The 18856-nt window shown below is 46.7% G+C and overlaps 1 protein-coding gene and 1 long non-coding RNA gene across 2 annotated transcripts in view; one reads left to right on the top strand and one right to left on the bottom strand.

The window, feature by feature from the left end:
* Positions 1-3412: 3412 nt before the first annotated feature.
* sh3bgrl2 (SH3 domain binding glutamate-rich protein like 2) overlaps positions 3413-18856 on the bottom strand; it is a 33709-nt gene continuing 18265 nt past the window's right edge. Inside the window, exons 3-4 of the mRNA XM_022213033.2 lie at positions 4310-4387; positions 3413-3865 (exon numbers count right to left, since the gene is read on the bottom strand). Coding sequence (XP_022068725.1) covers positions 3851-3865; positions 4310-4387 — 93 coding nt within the window. The 3' untranslated portion in view covers positions 3413-3850. The remainder of the gene's footprint in view (positions 3866-4309; positions 4388-18856) is intronic.
* LOC127530348 (uncharacterized) lies at positions 4394-17119 on the top strand. The gene is made up of 3 exons (XR_007936931.1): positions 4394-6256; positions 6361-12546; positions 15568-17119. It is a non-coding gene; the product is annotated as an uncharacterized LOC127530348 (long non-coding RNA).

Raw genomic sequence — 18856 nt, 5'->3', positions numbered from 1 at the left:
CAGACATTTCCTCTCCGCTCTGCTCAACATCGCTAGAAGATTTTCCACCATGCTGGATGGATCGCCAACAACAAGAAGATGTTCCACCATGCTGGATGGATCGCCAACAACAAGAAGATGTTCCACCATGGATGTCCAACAACAAGAAGATGTTCCACCATGCTGGATGGATCTCCAACTACCTGCTCCTCTGTTCTCTGTTGCAGAACAGCTGTAGAAAGGTGTTTCACCATGCTGAATGTATCTCAACAAGTTTTAAATTATTCTAGACATCTGAATGTCATTTTAAACTAGTTTGGGGTCATTTTATTTTTTAAGTTCCTGTAATTTTAGACAGTTTTTGAGTTTTCAAGTTTATGTGGATTGGGACAGATTTGAGTCGTCTTGAATATAAATAATTCCATGTTTCCTCTCCAGACTTTTCTTCTCTATTCTGCTCATCATCTGTAGAAGATGTTCCTCCATGCTGGATGGATCTCCAACTACTAGAAGATGTTCCACCATGCTGGACAACAAGCCCTCCGACTCATACGACCACACAGGTCATATGTATGTGCCCCTGAATACGACCCATGAGAGCGTATTTAGGTTAGCGCCCCTACGGGAGGCATTACGGAATTTAATTCGTGAAACGGCTTTTACCTCACTTTCGCAAGACGGGTTTAGGGTTAGGGTTAGGACTAGGTTTAGGGTTAGGTCAAAGTTACGTGTGACGTGTTCATGGTGACGTTTCAGCTGAGACACAGGAGTGTCGATACTTACTCAACCACTAGAGGTCGCTTAACTTCAAAACGTAACACTCGGTCGTAATAAGGGCGTGTACAGACGACCTATGTGGTAGTTTTTTCAAGGAGGACAGTCTCTGCTTGATGGATCTCCAACAACGAGAAGATGTTCCACCACGGTGGATGGATCTCCAACAACCTGTTCCTCTGTTCTCTGTTTATTTTTTAGTTTACCTCTCAGTCTCTCTGAGGAAACACTGCCTGCAGTTCAACCTGAAACTCTCTGAATGTTTTGGTCTCAGATGAGTTGGTCCTGGGGAACCACAACCAGGAGGAGGAAGGTTTTGGTTCTACTGAATCTACCTCAGATGTTCTGTTTCTAGAGAATGTTTAAATCTGCTGTGATTGGGTGGGTTTTATGAAAGACGTTCTGCTTGGAACCCATTGGTGGGTTTGGTGGTTCTGAGGTTCAACATTTAATATAAAGTCTGAACTAAAACAAAACATTCCTTAATGTTTTAGCGTTCTGTAAAGATCCAGCAGAACCAGAGCAGGGTTCTGTGTTCCAGGAATCAGCTGACGGAGACACTTTGTGCTGCTTTATGTTTTTCACACAGATTGAGAACTCGCCTATGTGTGATTTCATAACTGTTTTGTCCATTCAGCACTTTGAACTTCTGTTTCCATGTTTCCTGTGATGTTCTCCGGTTCCGGTTCATCAGCTGTTGCACCACATTTAAAACGTCTGCTTTGTATCATGTTATTTTCTGAGCACGTCTTTATTCTGCTCACATCTGATACTTATTCATTTGAGTTTTTAACCGTTAAATGAACGTCCCACAGCAGAACTCAGTTCTCAGGTCTGCACTGAAGCCGCTGTAGTTGGTTCTGATCCGGTTCTGGCTGAGAGTTCAGAACAGCAGCAGATGTTCAGATGAGTGGATCAGAAAGAAGTGGTGCTGATCCGCTGCTGCTGGAACCTGATGTTCTTGTTTGTGATTCTGCTGTTTGTTCAGGGATTCATTTCCCATCAGAGGATGACGTTCTGTAATCATTAACTCAGACTAAATATGTGTTTAACCTCAGAACAACTCTCACATCAGAACTTCGGAACTTCTGCTGCAGTTTAGACACATTTCATCCAGCAGGGAGCTCCAGAGACCTGCAGAGAATCTTAAAATGTTCAAAAGAACAAACACTAAATGACAGGAAAAACAGTTTGAACATCATGAGTGGTTCAGGGTTAGATGTATAAATATGTATTTATTTATTAGGGTCAGATAAATAAACAGAACTTAGTTCACCTGAGAACATCTAATGACCTCATTCAGATCAAACTATCAGATTATTCTGAGCAGTCGACTAAACATTAAATAAACATGTTCACGGACTTCAACTAAACTCAGGTTCAATGAATTCATTTAACTCAGTTGATAATTTTTCTCCTGCAGATGTTCTACCTGGTTCTACATCAGATTGTATCTCCAATAAGGAACCTGCAGACGTTCTACCAGGTTCCACATTAGAAAAAAATCACCAAAGTGAAAAAAATAAAGTTCTGGTGAGGACGAGTAGAACCCAAACATCATACCTGTTCTCAGATCCCTCAGTCCTGGAAGCTGTCAGGTGGATCGATGGGTTCTTCCAGAACCTCCAACAGAAGCTGCACTGAGATCCACAACAACATCTCTTGGTCATGTTCCTCCATCATGTGTCAGAGAACATCATCCTGCTGAGGGACAACAAGGAGCTGAGGTTCTCCAGGAGAACACTGAGCTTCAGCTGGTTTTAAGGTTGTGGCTCATCAGAGTTTATTCATGAATTTAAAAGAATCCTTTTTAAACAGAAAAAAACACGAAACAGCTCAGAAGAACAAGTCATGGCCTCAATGGGACCGCTAGATTTAAAAATCTTTTTAAAAAGCCAAAGATGGCGCGTCAAAAACCCATAAAAATCATATGTGTGAGGTAAACTGGGCCACCATGCAGGGGTTAGGGTTACGATTAGTAGGATTAGTAAGGTTAGTAGGGCTAGTAAGGGTTAGGGTTAGTAGGGTTAGTAAGGATAGTAGGGTTAGTAAAGGTTAGGATTAGTAGGGTTAGTAAGGTTAGAAGGGTTAGTAGGAGCTAGTAAGGTTAATAGGGTTGGGATGAGCAGGGTTAGTAGGGGTTAGGGTGAGTAAGGTTAGTAGGGTTAGTAGGGTTAGTAAGGTTAGCAGGGTTAGTAGGGGTTAGGGTGAGTAAGGTTAGTAGGGTTAGTAGGATTAGTAAGGTTAGCAGGTTTAGTAAGATTAGCAGGTTTAGGGTTAGTAGGGTTAGTAAGGTTAGCAGGGTTAGTCGGATTAGTAAGGTTAGTAGGGTTAGTCGGGTTAGTAAGAGTTAGGGTTAGTACGTTTAGTAAGGTTAGTAAGTTTAGTAAGGGTTAGCAGGGTTAGTAAGGGTTGGTTAGGGTTAGGGTATGTAGAGTTCAGGTTTGGTGTCTTTAAACCAGAACAACATCAGGGATTCGTCAGCTGATGGTTCCAGAGCTTTAGCAAAACAAAATTTTAATTTCTCTACATTAGAACCAGAAGAGTTCAGAAATTTTTTACCAACATTCTCAGAAAGTCCAACAGAACATTTCACAGTTTGACAGAAATTAGCAGAAATAGGAAGCATGACCCGATGAGATTTAAGGAAACAAAGAACCAGTGTGAGAACATTTAATCAAACGGCTTCATGTTGAATCATCTGAGTTCATTTCATCTGTAAAACGGAGTACACTGCCTGCAGCTCAGCCCAGAGCTCTGAACTGCTGTTAAATCTGAGGAGGTTTTGTTTTTTTACAGACTCCAGCGAACATTTCAGTAAAACATTCAGAATAATTTGCTTTCCAAAAGTTCTGCATCAGGTTCTGACTCATAGAAGCTGGTTCGGTCCAGAAGGGTTCAGGTTCGGGTGGACTCTGAGCTGCTGCAGAGTTTAAAGAATCAGACGGTGAACCTTCAGGGTTGGTTTCTGGCAGACGAAGCTTTGCTCTGATGTTCTTTCAGGACTTTACAGTCCAACAGGTGAATCTGCTCCGAGGAGGATTCTGGGAGATGAAGCGACCTCACTTTGATCTGGTTTTCAGGTTTCCAGCAGCTTCTACGATTCTGAATCCTGCAAACAGAAAAAACAGAAGTCAATATGTTATCTGTTAAGATAAACCTGGAGCTGGTGTTGCTTTTCAACAGTCTCCATGTCTGATGGAGGTCTACTGGACTTTTAGATGTGAGAACTGGAACGTTCCTCACAGACAGAGACTTTTATTCTGAAAGCAGCAGGAAGTCTGGTAGAGGGTTGGAAACATCAGGCAGCAGGAGAACGTTTTATCCTCAGAGTTGGTGTTACTCTAACAGAGGAGTCAGTTCTGTTGGGTTCTGTTGGGTTCTGTGTTTCAGACTAACTGTAACAGAGGAGTCAGTTCTGTTGGTTCCTATTGAGTTCAACTGGGTTCTATTGGGTTGTGTTGGGTTCCATGTATCAGATTAACTTCAACAGAGGAGTCGGTTCTGTTCTGTTGTGTTGTTTTGGGTTCTGTTGTGTTCCACATTTCAGACTTACTTTAACAGGAGGCTGGGTGAGGCCCAGGAATGCAAACACAGTGTTGTTCTCCTTTGACTGGAAGAAGTCCTCATAGTCCTGCAGATGGAAACATGGAGTGTTAAGGAACCAGAGAACCAGAGTGAACCTCCAGCTCTGCTTTAATGTGATTGGACAGAAGCAGAGGAGCTGGATTACCTCAGCAGATTATCTGCTGTCCATCAAACTGGATTAGAACGGATTAGAGAGCAGCGGCCTCAGCAGAACAACCTGACCGAGTTCATTCACTGCTCTAGCGGGTAGAACAACAGGTAGAACCACTGATAGAACAACTGGTAGAACAACAGGTAGAACAATAGGTGGAACAACAGGTAGTACAACTAGTAGAACAACCTGCTGCTCCAGCAGACATTCAGGAATAACTCTGGACAGGAAGTCATGTGATGGATGATAAACTTTTGAAGGAAATTATTTGATCTGGATTTTTGTCCGGAAGAACTTTATTAAATTTGTTAAAGAACCAAAATGCACGTTTCAGTAATTCCATCATAAAAACATCAAAGTTGTAGCAGTCGGAGGAACGTCCGAGTTCTAGGAGTCTGAGGAACGTCTGAGTTCTAGCAGTCTGAGGAACGTCCGAGTTCTAGGAGTCTGAGGAACGTCTGAGTTCTAGGAATCTGAGGAACGTCTGAGTTCTAGCAGTCTGAGGAAAGTCTGAGTTCTAGGAGTCTGAGGAACGTCTGAGGTCGAGCAGTTTGAGGAACATCTGAGGTGTAGTAGCCTGAGGAACGTCTCAGTTCTAGCAGTCTGAAGAACGTCTGAGTTCTAGGATTCTGATGAACATCTGAGTTCTCGGAGTCTGAGGAACATCCGTGATCTAGAAGTCTGAGGAATGTCTGAGTTCTAGCAATCTGAGGAACGTCTGAGTTCTAGGAATCTGAGCAACGTCTGAGTTCTAGCAGTTTGAGGAATGTCTGAGTTCCAGCAGTTTGAGGAACATCTGCGGTCTTGCAGTGTGAGGAACGTCTGAGTTCTAGCAGTCTGAGGAACGTCTGAGTTCTAGCAGTCTGAGGAACGTCTGAGTTCTAGCAGTCTGAGGAACGTCTGAGTTCCAGCAGTGTCACGAACATCTGCGGTCTCACAGTCTGAGGAACGTCTGAGTTCTAGCAGTCTGAGGAATGTCTGAGTTCTAGGATTCTGAGGAACGTCTGAGTTCTAGGAGTCTGAGGAACGTCTGAGTTCTCGGAGTCTTAGGAGCGTCTGAGTTCTAGGAGTCTGAGGAACGTCTGAGTTCTAGGAGTCTGAGGAATGTCTGAGTTCTAGAAATATGAGGAACATCTGGGTACAAGCAGTCTGAGGAACGTCTGAGTTCTCGGAGTCTTAGGAACGTCTGAGTTCAAGGAGTCTGAGGAACGTCTGAGTTCTAGCAGTCTGAGGAATGTCTGAGTTCTAGAAATATGAGGAACATCTGGGTACAAGCAGTCTGAGGAACGTCTGAGTTCTCGGAGTCTTAAGGAACGTCTGAGTTCTAGGAGTCTGAGGAACGTCTGAGTTCTAGGAGTCTGAGGAACGTCTGAGTTCTAAGAGTCTGAGGAATGTCTGAGTTCTAGCAGTCTGAGGAACATCTCAGTTCTAGGATTCTGAGGAACGTCTGAGTTTGAGCAGTCTGAGGAATGTCTGAGATCGAGGACAGTGAATAACATCTGAGTTCTAGCAGTCTGAGGAACGTCTGAGTTCTTGGATTCTGAGGAACGTCTGAGTTCTAGCAGTTTGAGGAACTTCTGAGGTCTAGGAGACTGAGGAACATCTGAGTTCTAGGAGTCTGAGGAACGTCTGAGTACTAGGAGTCTGAGGAACGTCTGAGTTCTAGCAGTATGAGGAATGTCTGAGTTCTAGCAGTGTGAGGAATGTCTGAGTTCCAGCAGTTTGAGGAACATCTGCGGTCTTGCAGTGTGAGGAACGTCTGAGGTCTAGCAGTCTGAGGAATGTCTGAGTTCCAGGAATCTGAGGAACGTCTGAGTTCCAGCAGTTTGAGGAACATCTGCGGTCTTGCAGTGTGAGGAACGTCTGAGTTCTAGCAGTCTGAGGAACGTCTGAGTTCTAGCAGTCTGAGGAACATCTGAGTTCAAGGAGTCTGAGGAACGTCTGAGTTCTAGCAGTGTCACGAACATCTGCGGTCTACCAGTCTGAGGAACGTCTGAGTTCTAGCAGTCTGAGGAATGTCTGAGTTCCAGGAATCTGAGGAACGTCTGAGTTCTAGCAGTCTGAGGAACGTCTGAGATCTAGCAGTCTGAGGAACGTCCGAGTTCTAGCAGTCTGAGGAACGTCTGAGTTCCAGGAATCTGAGGAACGTCTGAGTTCTAGCAGTCTGAGGAATGTCTGAGTTCCAGGAGTCTGAGGAATGTCTGATTCCTAGGAGTCTGAGGAACATCTGAGTTCTAGGATTCTGAAGAACGTCTGAGTTGTAGGAGACTGAGGAACATCTGAGTTCTAAGAGTATGAGGAATGTCTGAGTTCCAGCAGTCTGAGGAACGTCTGAGATCTAGGAGACTGAATAACATCTGAGTTCTAGCAGTCTGAGGAACGTCTGAGTTCTAGGATTCTGAGGAACGTCTGAGTTCTAGCAGTCTGAGGAACGTCTGAGTTCTAGGAGACTGAGGAACATCTGAGTTCTAGCAGTCTGAGGAACGTCTGAGTTCCAGCAGTGTCACGAACATCTGCGGTCTCACAGTCTGAGGAACGTCTGAGTTCTAGCAGTCTGAGGAATGTCTGAGTTCTAGCAGTCTGAGGAATGTCTGAGTTCTAGGATTCTGAGGAACATCTGAGTTCTAGCAGTCTGAGGAATGTCTGAGTTCTAGGATTCTGAGGAACATCTGAGTTCTCGGAGTCTGAGGAACATCTGAGATCAAGCAGTCTGAGGAACGTCTGAGTTCTCGGAGTCTTAGGAGCGTCTGAGTTCTAGGAGTCTGAGGAACGTCTGAGTTCTAGGAGTCTGAGGAACGTCTGAGTTCTCGGAGTCTTAGGAGCGTCTGAGTTCTAGGAGTCTGAGGAACGTCTGAGTTCTAGGAGTCTGAGGAACGTCTGAGTTCTCGGAGTCTTAGGAGCGTCTGAGTTCTAGGAGTCTGAGGAACGTCTGAGTTCTAGGAGTCTGAGGAACGTCTGAGTTCAAGGAGTCTGAGGAACGTCTGAGTTCTAGCAGTCTGAGGAATGTCTGAGCTCTAGAAATATGAGGAACATCTGGGTACAAGCAGTCTGAGGAACGTCTGAGTTCTCGGAGTCTTAAGGAACGTCTGAGTTCTAGGAGTCTGAGGAACATCTGAGTTCTAGGAGTCTGAGGAACGTCTGAGTTCTCGGAGTCTTAGGAGCGTCTGAGTTCTAGGAGTCTGAGGAACGTCTGAGTTCTAGGAGTCTGAGGAACGTCTGAGTTCTCGGAGTCTTAGGAGCGTCTGAGTTCTCGGAGTCTTAGGAGCGTCTGAGTTCTAGGAGTCTGAGGAACGTCTGAGTTCTCGGAGTCTTAGGAGCGTCTGAGTTCTAGGAGTCTGAGGAACGTCTGAGTTCTAGGAGTCTGAGGAACGTCTGAGTTCAAGGAGTCTGAGGAACGTCTGAGTTCTAGCAGTCTGAGGAATGTCTGAGTTCTAGAAATATGAGGAACATCTGGGTACAAGCAGTCTGAGGAACGTCTGAGTTCTCGGAGTCTTAAGGAATGTCTGAGTTCTAGGAGTCTGAGGAACGTCTGAGTTCTAGGAGTCTGAGGAACGTCTGAGTTCTCGGAGTCTGAGGAATGTCTGAGTTCCAGCAGTCTGAGGAACATCTCAGTTCTAGGATTCTGAGGAACGTCTGAGTTTGAGCAGTCTGAGGAATGTCTGAGATCTAGGACAGTGAATAACATCTGAGTTCTAGCAGTCTGAGGAACGTCTGAGTTCTTGGATTCTGAGGAACGTCTGAGTTCTAGCAGTTTGAGGAACTTCTGAGGTCTAGGAGACTGAGGAACATCTGAGTTCTAGGAGTCTGAGGAACGTCTGAGTACTAGGAGTCTGAGGAACGTCTGAGTTCTAGCAGTGTGAGGAATGTCTGAGTTCTAGCAGTGTGAGGAATGTCTGAGTTCCAGCAGTTTGAGGAACATCTGCGGTCTTGCAGTGTGAGGAACGTCTGAGTTCTAGCAGTCTGAGGAACGTCTGAGTTCTAGCAGTCTGAGGAACGTCTGAGTTCTAGCAGTCTGAGGAACGTCTGAGTTCTAGCAGTGTCACGAACATCTGCGGTCTACCAGTCTGAGGAACGTCTGAGTTCTAGCAGTCTGAGGAATGTCTGAGTTCCAGGAATCTGAGGAACGTCTGAGTTCTAGCAGTCTGAGGAACGTCTGAGATCTAGCAGTCTGAGGAACGTCTGAGTTCTAGCAGTCTGAGGAACGTCTGAGTTCCAGGAATCTGAGGAACGTCTGAGTTCTAGCAGTCTGAGGAATGTCTGAGTTCCAGGAGTCTGAGGAACATCTGAGTTCTAGGATTCTGAAGAACGTCTGAGTTGTAGGAGACTGAGGAACATCTGAGTTCTAAGAGTATGAGGAATGTCTGAGTTCTAGCAGTCTGAAGAACGTCTGAGTTCTAGGATTCTGAGGAACGTCTGAGTTCTAGGAGTCTGAGGAACGTATGAGTTCTAGCAGTATGAGGAATATCTGAGTTCCAGCAGTTTGAGGAACATCTGCGGTCTAGCAGTCTGAAGAACGTCTGAGTTCTAGGAGACTGAGGAACGTATGAGTTCTAGCAGTATGAGGAATGTCTGAGTTCCAGCAGTTTGAGGAACATCTGCGGTCTTGCAGTGTGAGGAACGTCTGAGTTCTAGCAGTCTGAGGAATGTCTGAGTTCGAGCAGTCTGAGGACCGTCTGAGTTCAAGGAGTCTGAGGAACGTCTGAGTTCAAGGAGTCTGAGGAACGTCTGAGTTCTAGCAGTTTGAGGAACATCTGAGGTCTCGCATTCTGAGGAACGTCTCAGTTCTAGCAGTCTGAGGAACGTCTGAGTTCTAGGATTCTGAGGAACATCTGAGTTCTCGGAGTCTGAGGAACATCTGAGATCAAGCAGTCTGAGGAACGTCTGAGTTCTCGGAGTCTTAGGAGCGTCTGAGTTCTAGGAGTCTGAGGAACGTCTGAGTTCAAGGAGTCTGAGGAACGTCTGAGTTCTAGCAGTTTGAGGAACATCTGCGGTCTAGCAGTCTGAGGAATGTCTGAGTTCTAGAAATATGAGGAACATCTGGGTACAAGCAGTCTGAGGAACGTCTGAGTTCTCGGAGTCTTAAGGAACGTCTGAGTTCTAGGAGTCTGAGGAACGTCTGAGTTCTAGGAGTCTGAGGAACGTCTGAGTTCTAAGAGTCTGAGGAACGTCTGAGTTCGAGCAGTCTGAGGAATGTCTGAGATCTTGGACACTGAATAACATCTGAGTTCTAGCAGTCTGAGGAACGTCTGAGTTCTAGGATTCTGAGGAACGTCTGAGTTCCAGCAGTTTGAGGAACTTCTGAGGTCTAGGAGACTGAGGAACATCTGAGTTCTCGGAGTCTGAGGAACGTCTGAGTACTAGGAGTCTGAGGAACGTCTGAGTTCTAGCAGTATGAGGAACGTCTGAGTTCTAGCAGTGTCACGAACATCTGCGGTCTCACAGTCTGAGGAACGTCTGAGTTCTAGCAGTCTGAGGAATGTCTGAGTTCCAGGAATCTGAGGAACGTCTGAGTTCTAGCAGTCTGAGGAACGTCTGAGATCTAGCAGTCTGAGGAACGTCTGAGTTCTAGCAGTCTGAGGAACGTCTGAGTTCCAGGAATCTGAGGAACGTCTGAGTTCTAGCAGTCTGAGGAACGTCTGAGTTCCAGGAATCTGAGGAACGTCTGAGTTCTAGCAGTCTGATGAATGTCTGAGATCTAGAAATATGAGGAACATCTGGGTACAAGCAGTCTGAGGAACGTCTGAGTTCTCGGAGTCTTAAGGAACGTCTGAGTTCTAGGAGTCTGAGGAACGTCTGAGTTCTAGGAGTCTGAGGAACGTCTGAGTTCTCGGAGTCTTAGGAGCGTCTGAGTTCTAGGAGTCTGAGGAACGTCTGAGTTCTAGGAGTCTGAGGAACGTCTGAGTTCTCGGAGTCTTAGGAGCGTCTGAGTTCTCGGAGTCTTAGGAGCGTCTGAGTTCTAGGAGTCTGAGGAACGTCTGAGTTCTCGGAGTCTTAGGAGCGTCTGAGTTCTAGGAGTCTGAGGAACGTCTGAGTTCTAGGAGTCTGAGGAACGTCTGAGTTCAAGGAGTCTGAGGAACGTCTGACTTCTAGCAGTCTGAGGAATGTCTGAGTTCTAGAAATATGAGGAACATCTGGGTTGTACCCAGATGTTCCTCATCTGGGTGGAGGAACATCTGAGTTCTAAGAGTATGAGGAATGTCTGAGTTCTAGCAGTCTGAAGAACGTCTGAGTTCTAGGATTCTGAGGAACGTCTGAGTTCTAGGAGTCTGAGGAACGTATGAGTTCTAGCAGTATGAGGAATATCTGAGTTCCAGCAGTTTGAGGAACATCTGCGGTCTAGCAGTCTGAAGAACGTCTGAGTTCTAGGAGACTGAGGAACGTATGAGTTCTAGCAGTATGAGGAATGTCTGAGTTCCAGCAGTTTGAGGAACATCTGCGGTCTTGCAGTGTGAGGAACGTCTGAGTTCTAGCAGTCTGAGGAATGTCTGAGGTCGAGCAGTCTGAGGACCGTCTGAGTTCAAGGAGTCTGAGGAACGTCTGAGTTCAAGGAGTCTGAGGAACGTCTGAGTTCTAGCAGTTTGAGGAACATCTGAGGTCTCGCATTCTGAGGAACGTCTCAGTTCTAGCAGTCTGAAGAACGTCTGAGTTCTAGGATTCTGAGGAACATCTGAGTTCTCGGAGTCTGAGGAACATCTGAGATCAAGCAGTCTGAGGAACGTCTGAGTTCTCGGAGTCTTAGGAGCGTCTGAGTTCTAGGAGTCTGAGGAACGTCTGAGTTCAAGGAGTCTGAGGAACGTCTGAGTTCTAGCAGTTTGAGGAACATCTGCGGTCTAGCAGTCTGAGGAATGTCTGAGTTCTAGAAATATGAGGAACATCTGGGTACAAGCAGTCTGAGGAACGTCTGAGTTCTCGGAGTCTTAAGGAACGTCTGAGTTCTAGGAGTCTGAGGAACGTCTGAGATCTAGCAGTCTGAGGAACGTCTGAGTTCTAGCAGTCTGAGGAACGTCTGAGTTCAAGGAATCTGAGGAACGTCTGAGTTCTAGCAGTCTGAGGAACGTCTGAGTTCCAGGAATCTGAGGAACGTCTGAGTTCTAGCAGTCTGATGAATGTCTGAGATCTAGAAATATGAGGAATATCTGGGTACAAGCAGTCTGAGGAACGTCTGAGTTCTCGGAGTCTTAAGGAACGTCTGAGTTCTAGGAGTCTGAGGAACGTCTGAGTTCTAGGAGTCTGAGGAACGTCTGAGTTCTCGGAGTCTTAGGAGCGTCTGAGTTCTAGGAGTCTGAGGAACGTCTGAGTTCTAGGAGTCTGAGGAACGTCTGAGTTCTCGGAGTCTTAGGAGCGTCTGAGTTCTCGGAGTCTTAGGAGCGTCTGAGTTCTAGGAGTCTGAGGAACGTCTGAGTTCTCGGAGTCTTAGGAGCGTCTGAGTTCTAGGAGTCTGAGGAACGTCTGAGTTCTAGGAGTCTGAGGAACGTCTGAGTTCAAGGAGTCTGAGGAACGTCTGAGTTCTAGCAGTCTGAGGAATGTCTGAGTTCTAGAAATATGAGGAACATCTGGGTACAAGCAGTCTGAGGAACGTCTGAGTTCTCGGAGTCTTAAGGAACGTCTGAGTTCTAGGAGTCTGAGGAACATCTGAGTTCTAGGAGTCTGAGGAACGTCTGAGTTCTAAGAGTCTGAGGAATGTCTGAGTTCTAGCAGTCTGAGGAACATCTCAGTTCTAGGATTCTGAGGAACGTCTGAGTTCTAGCAGTTTGAGGAACTTCTGAGTTCTCGGAGTCTTAAGGAACGTCTGAGTTCTAGGAGTCTGAGGAACGTCTGAGTTCTAGGAGTCTGAGGAACGTCTGAGTTCTAAGAGTCTGAGGAATGTCTGAGTTCTAGCAGTCTGAGGAACATCTCAGTTCTAGGATTCTGAGGAACGTCTGAGTTTGAGCAGTCTGAGGAATGTCTGAGATCTAGGACAGTGAATAACATCTGAGTTCTAGCAGTCTGAGGAACGTCTGAGTTCTTGGATTCTGAGGAACGTCTGAGTTCTAGCAGTTTGAGGAACTTCTGAGGTCTAGGAGACTGAGGAACATCTGAGTTCTAGGAGTCTGAGGAACGTCTGAGTTCTAGCAGTATGAGGAATGTCTGAGTTCTAGCAGTGTGAGGAATGTCTGAGTTCCAGCAGTTTGAGGAACATCTGCGGTCTTGCAGTGTGAGGAACGTCTGAGTTCTAGCAGTCTGAGGAACGTCTGAGTTCTAGCAGTCTGAGGAACGTCTGAGTTCTAGCAGTCTGAGGAACGTCTGAGTTCCAGCAGTTTGAGGAACATCTGCGGTCTTGCAGTGTGAGGAACGTCTGAGTTCTAGCAGTCTGAGGAATGTCTGAGTTCGAGCAGTCTGAGGACCATCTGAGTTCAAGGAGTCTGAGGAACGTCTGAGTTCAAGGAGTCTGAGGAACGTCTGAGTTCTAGCAGTTTGAGGAACATCTGAGGTCTCGCATTCTGAGGAACGTCTCAGTTCTAGCAGTCTGAAGAACGTCTGAGTTCTAGGATTCTGAGGAACATCTGAGTTCTCGGAGTCTGAGGAACATCTGAGATCAAGCAGTCTGAGGAACGTCTGAGTTCTCGGAGTCTTAGGAGCGTCTGAGTTCTAGGAGTCTGAGGAACGTCTGAGTTCAAGGAGTCTGAGGAACGTCTGAGTTCTAGCAGTTTGAGGAACATCTGCGGTCTAGCAGTCTGAGGAATGTCTGAGTTCTAGAAATATGAGGAACATCTGGGTACAAGCAGTCTGAGGAACGTCTGAGTTCTCGGAGTCTTAAGGAACGTCTGAGTTCTAGGAGTCTGAGGAACGTCTGAGTTCTAGGAGTCTGAGGAACGTCTGAGTTCTAAGAGTCTGAGGAACGTCTGAGTTCTAAGAGTCTGAGGAACGTCTGAGATCTTGGACACTGAATAACATCTGAGTTCTAGCAGTCTGAGGAACGTCTGAGTTCTAGGATTCTGAGGAACGTCTGAGTTCCAGCAATTTGAGGAACTTCTGAGGTCTAGGAGACTGAGGAACATCTGAGTTCTAGGAGTCTGAGGAACGTCTGAGTACTAGGAGTCTGAGGAACGTCTGAGTTCTAGCAGTATGAGGAACGTCTGAGTTCTAGCAGTGTCACGAACATCTGCGGTCTCACAGTCTGAGGAACGTCTGAGTTCTAGCAGTCTGAGGAATGTCTGAGTTCCAGGAATCTGAGGAACGTCTGAGTTCTAGCAGTCTGAGGAACGTCTGAGATCTAGCAGTCTGAGGAACGTCTGAGTTCTAGCAGTCTGAGGAACGTCTGAGTTCCAGGAATCTGAGGAACGTCTGAGTTCTAGCAGTCTGAGGAACGTCTGAGTTCCAGGAATCTGAGGAACGTCTGAGTTCTAGCAGTCTGATGAATGTCTGAGCTCTAGAAATATGAGGAACATCTGGGTACAAGCAGTCTGAGGAACGTCTGAGTTCTCGGAGTCTTAAGGAACGTCTGAGTTCCAGGAGTCTGAGGAACGTCTGAGTTCTAGGAGTCTGAGGAACGTCTGAGTTCTCGGAGTCTTAGGAACGTCTGAGTTCTAGGAGTCTGAGGAACGTCTGAGTTCTCGGAGTCTTAGGAGCGTCTGAGTTCTCGGAGTCTTAGGAGCGTCTGAGTTCTAGGAGTCTGAGGAACGTCTGAGTTCTCGGAGTCTTAGGAGCGTCTGAGTTCTAGGAGTCTGAGGAACGTCTGAGTTCTAGGAGTCTGAGGAACGTCTGAGTTCAAGGAGTCTGAGGAACGTCTGAGTTCTAGCAGTCTGAGGAATGTCTGAATTCTAGAAATATGAGGAACATCTGGGTACAAGCAGTCTGAGGAACGTCTGAGTTCTCGGAGTCTTAAGGAACGTCTGAGTTCTAGGAGTCTGAGGAACGTCTGAGTTCTAGGAGTCTGAGGAACGTCTGAGTTCTAAGAGTCTGAGGAATGTCTGAGTTCTAGCAGTCTGAGGAACATCTCAGTTCTAGGATTCTGAGGAACGTCTGAGTTCTAGCAGTTTGAGGAACTTCTGAGTTCTCGGAGTCTTAAGGAACGTCTGAGTTCTAGGAGTCTGAGGAACGTCTGAGTTCTAGGAGTCTGAGGAACGTCTGAGTTCTAAGAGTCTGAGGAATGTCTGAGTTCTAGCAGTCTGAGGAACATCTCAGTTCTAGGATTCTGAGGAACGTCTGAGTTTGAGCAGTCTGAGGAATGTCTGAGATCTAGGACAGTGAATAACATCTGAGTTCTAGCAGTCTGAGGAACGTCTGAGTTCTTGGATTCTGAGGAACGTCTGAGTTCTAGCAGTTTGAGGAACTTCTGAGGTCTAGGAGACTGAGGAACATCTGAGTTCTAGGAGTCTGAGGAACGTCTGAGTACTAGGAGTCTGAGGAACGTCTGAGTTCTAGCAGTATGAGGAATGTCTGAGTTCTAGCAGTGTGAGTAATGTCTGATTTCCAGCAGTTTGAGGAACATCTGCGGTCTTGCAGTGTGAGGAACGTCTGAGTTCTAGCAGTCTGAGGAACGTCTGAGTTCTAGCAGTCTGAGGAACGTCTGAGTTCTAGCAGTCTGAGGAACGTCTGAGTTCTAGCAGTCTGAGGAATGTCTGAGTTCCAGGAATCTGAGGAACGTCTGAGTTCTAGCAGTCTGAGGAACGTCTGAGTTCTCGGAGTCTTAGGAGCGTCTGAGTTCTAGGAGTCTGAGGAACGTCTGAGTTCAAGGAGTCTGAGGAACGTCTGAGTTCTAGCAGTTTGAGGAACATCTGCGGTCTAGCAGTCTGAGGAATGTCTGAGTTCTAGAAATATGAGGAACATCTGGGTACAAGCAGTCTGAGGAACGTCTGAGTTCTCGGAGTCTTAAGGAACGTCTGAGTTCTAGGAGTCTGAGGAACGTCTGAGTTCTAGGAGTCTGAGGAACGTCTGAGTTCTAAGAGTCTGAGGAACGTCTGAGTTCGAGCAGTCTGAGGAATGTCTGAGATCTTGGACACTGAATAACATCTGAGTTCTAGCAGTCTGAGGAACGTCTGAGTTCTAGGATTCTGAGGAACGTCTGAGTTCCAGCAGTTTGAGGAACTTCTGAGGTCTAGGAGACTGAGGAACATCTGAGTTCTAGGAGTCTGAGGAACGTCTGAGTACTAGGAGTCTGAGGAACGTCTGAGTTCTAGCAGTATGAGGAACGTCTGAGTTCTAGCAGTGTCACGAACATCTGCGGTCTCACAGTCTGAGGAACGTCTGAGTTCTAGCAGTCTGAGGAATGTCTGAGTTCCAGGAATCTGAGGAACGTCTGAGTTCTAGCAGTCTGAGGAACGTCTGAGATCTAGCAGTCTGAGGAACGTCTGAGTTCTAGCAGTCTGAGGAACGTCTGAGTTCCAGGAATCTGAGGAACGTCTGAGTTCTAGCAGTCTGAGGAACGTCTGAGTTCCAGGAATCTGAGGAACGTCTGAGTTCTAGCAGTCTGATGAATGTCTGAGATCTAGAAATATGAGGAACATCTGGGTACAAGCAGTCTGAGGAACGTCTGAGTTCTCGGAGTCTTAAGGAACGTCTGAGTTCAAGGAGTCTGAGGAACGTCTGAGTTCTAGGAGTCTGAGGAACGTCTGAGTTCTCGGAGTCTTAGGAGCGTCTGAGTTCTAGGAGTCTGAGGAACGTCTGAGTTCTAGGAGTCTGAGGAACGTCTGAGTTCTCGGAGTCTTAGGAGCGTCTGAGTTCTCGGAGTCTTAGGAGCGTCTGAGTTCTAGGAGTCTGAGGAACGTCTGAGTTCTCGGAGTCTTAGGAGCGTCTGAGTTCTAGGAGTCTGAGGAACGTCTGAGTTCTAGGAGTCTGAGGAACGTCTGAGTTCAAGGAGTCTGAGGAACGTCTGAGTTCTAGCAGTCTGAGGAATGTCTGAGTTCTAGAAATATGAGGAACATCTGGGTACAAGCAGTCTGAGGAACGTCTGAGTTCTCGGAGTCTTAAGGAACGTCTGAGTTCTAGGAGTCTGAGGAACGTCTGAGTTCTAGGAGTCTGAGGAACGTCTGAGTTCTAAGAGTCTGAGGAATGTCTGAGTTCTAGCAGTCTGAGGAACATCTCAGTTCTAGGATTCTGAGGAACGTCTGAGTTCTAGCAGTTTGAGGAACTTCTGAGTTCTCGGAGTCTTAAGGAACGTCTGAGTTCTAGGAGTCTGAGGAACGTCTGAGTTCTAAGAGTCTGAGGAATGTCTGAGTTCTAGCAGTCTGAGGAACATCTCAGTTCTAGGATTCTGAGGAACGTCTGAGTTTGAGCAGTCTGAGGAATGTCTGAGATCTAGGACAGTGAATAACATCTGAGTTCTAGCAGTCTGAGGAACGTCTGAGTTCTTGGATTCTGAGGAACGTCTGAGTTCTAGCAGTTTGAGGAACTTCTGAGGTCTAGGAGACTGAGGAACATCTGAGTTCTAGGAGTCTGAGGAACGTCTGAGTACTAGGAGTCTGAGGAACGTCTGAGTTCTAGCAGTATGAGGAATGTCTGAGTTCTAGCAGTGTGAGGAATGTCTGAGTTCCAGCAGTTTGAGGAACATCTGCGGTCTTGCAGTGTGAGGAACGTCTGAGTTCTAGCAGTCTGAGGAACGTCTGAGTTCTAGCAGTCTGAGGAACGTCTGAGTACTAGGAGTCTGAGGAACGTCTGAGTTCTAGCAGTCTGAGGAACGTCTGAGTTCTAGCAGTCTGAGGAATGTCTGAGTTCCAGGAATCTGAGGAACGTCTGAGTTCTAGCAGTCTGAGGAACGTCTGAGATCTAGCAGTCTGAGGAACGTCTGAGTTCTAGCAGTCTGAGGAACGTCTGAGTTCCAGGAATCTGAGGAACGTCTGAGTTCTAGCAGTCTGAGGAATGTCTGAGTTCCAGGAGTCTGAGGAACATCTGAGTTCTAGGATTCTGAAGAACGTCTGAGTTGTAGGAGACTGAGGAACATCTGAGTTCTAAGAGTATGAGGAATGTCTGAGTTCTAGCAGTCTGAGGAACGTCTGAGATCTAGGAGACTGAATAACATCTGAGTACAAGCAGTCTGAGGAACGTCTGAGTTCTAGGAGTCTGAGGAACGTATGAGTTCTAGCAGTATGAGGAATATCTGAGTTCCAGCAGTTTGAGGAACATCTGCGGTCTAGCAGTCTGAAGAACGTCTGAGTTCTAGGAGACTGAGGAACGTATGAGTTCTAGCAGTATGAGGAATGTCTGAGTTCCAGCAGTTTGAGGAACATCTGCGGTCTTGCAGTGTGAGGAACGTCTGAGTTCTAGCAGTCTGAGGAATGTCTGAGTTCTAGCAGTCTGAGGACCGTCTGAGTTCAAGGAGTCTGAGGAACGTCTGAGTTCAAGGAGTCTGAGGAACGTCTGAGTTCTAGCAGTTTGAGGAACATCTGAGGTCTAGCATTCTGAGGAACGTCTCAGTTCTAGCAGTCTGAAGAACGTCTGAGTTCTAGGATTCTGAGGAACATCTGAGTTCTCGGAGTCTGAGGAACGTCTGAGTTCTAGCAGTCTGAGGAATGTCTGAGTTCTAGCAGTCTGAGGAACGTCTGAGTTGTCGGAGTCTTAGGAGCGTCTGAGTTCTAGGAGTCTGAGGAATGTCTGAGTTCAAGGAGTCTGAGGAACGTCTGAGTTCTAGCAGTCTGAGGAATGTCTGAGTTCTAGCCATCTGAGGAACGTCTGAGTTCTCGGAGTCTTAGGAGCGTCTGAGTTCTAGGAGTCTGAGGAACGTCTGAGTTCAAGGAGTCTGAGGAACGTCTGAGTTCTAGCAGTTTGAGGAACATCTGCGGTCGAGCAGTCTGAGGAATGTCTGAGTTCTAGAAATATGAGGAACATCTGGGTACAAGCAGTCTGAGGAACGTCTGAGTTCTCGGAGTCTTAAGGAACGTCTGAGTTCTAGGAGTCTGAGCAACGTCTGAGTTCTAGGAGTCTGAGGAACGTCTGAGTTCTAAGAGTCTGAGGAACGTCTGAGTTCGAGCAGTCTGAGGAATGTCTGAGATCTTGGACACTGAATAACATCTGAGTTCTAGCAGTCTGAGGAACGTCTGAGTTCTAGGATTCTGAGGAACGTCTGAGTTCCAGCAGTTTGAGGAACTTCTGAGGTCTAGGAGACTGAGGAACATCTGAGTTCTAGGAGTCTGAGGAACGTCTGAGTACTAGGAGTCTGAGGAACGTCTGAGTTCTAGCAGTATGAGGAACGTCTGAGTTCTAGCAGTGTCACGAACATCTGCGGTCTCACAGTCTGAGGAACGTCTGAGTTCTAGCAGTCTGAGGAACGTCTGAGATCAAGCAGTCTGAGGAACGTCTGAGTTCTAGCAGTGTGAGGAACGTCTGAGTTCCAGGAATCTGAGGAACGTCTGAGTTCTAGCAGTCTGAGGAACATCTGAGTTCCAGGAA

This window comes from Acanthochromis polyacanthus, chromosome 16 (assembly GCF_021347895.1).
Source record: "Acanthochromis polyacanthus isolate Apoly-LR-REF ecotype Palm Island chromosome 16, KAUST_Apoly_ChrSc, whole genome shotgun sequence".
NCBI lineage: Eukaryota > Metazoa > Chordata > Actinopteri > Pomacentridae > Acanthochromis > Acanthochromis polyacanthus.
Note: the sequence above shows the minus strand (reverse complement) of the source record. Positions and strands in the feature narration are given on the sequence as shown.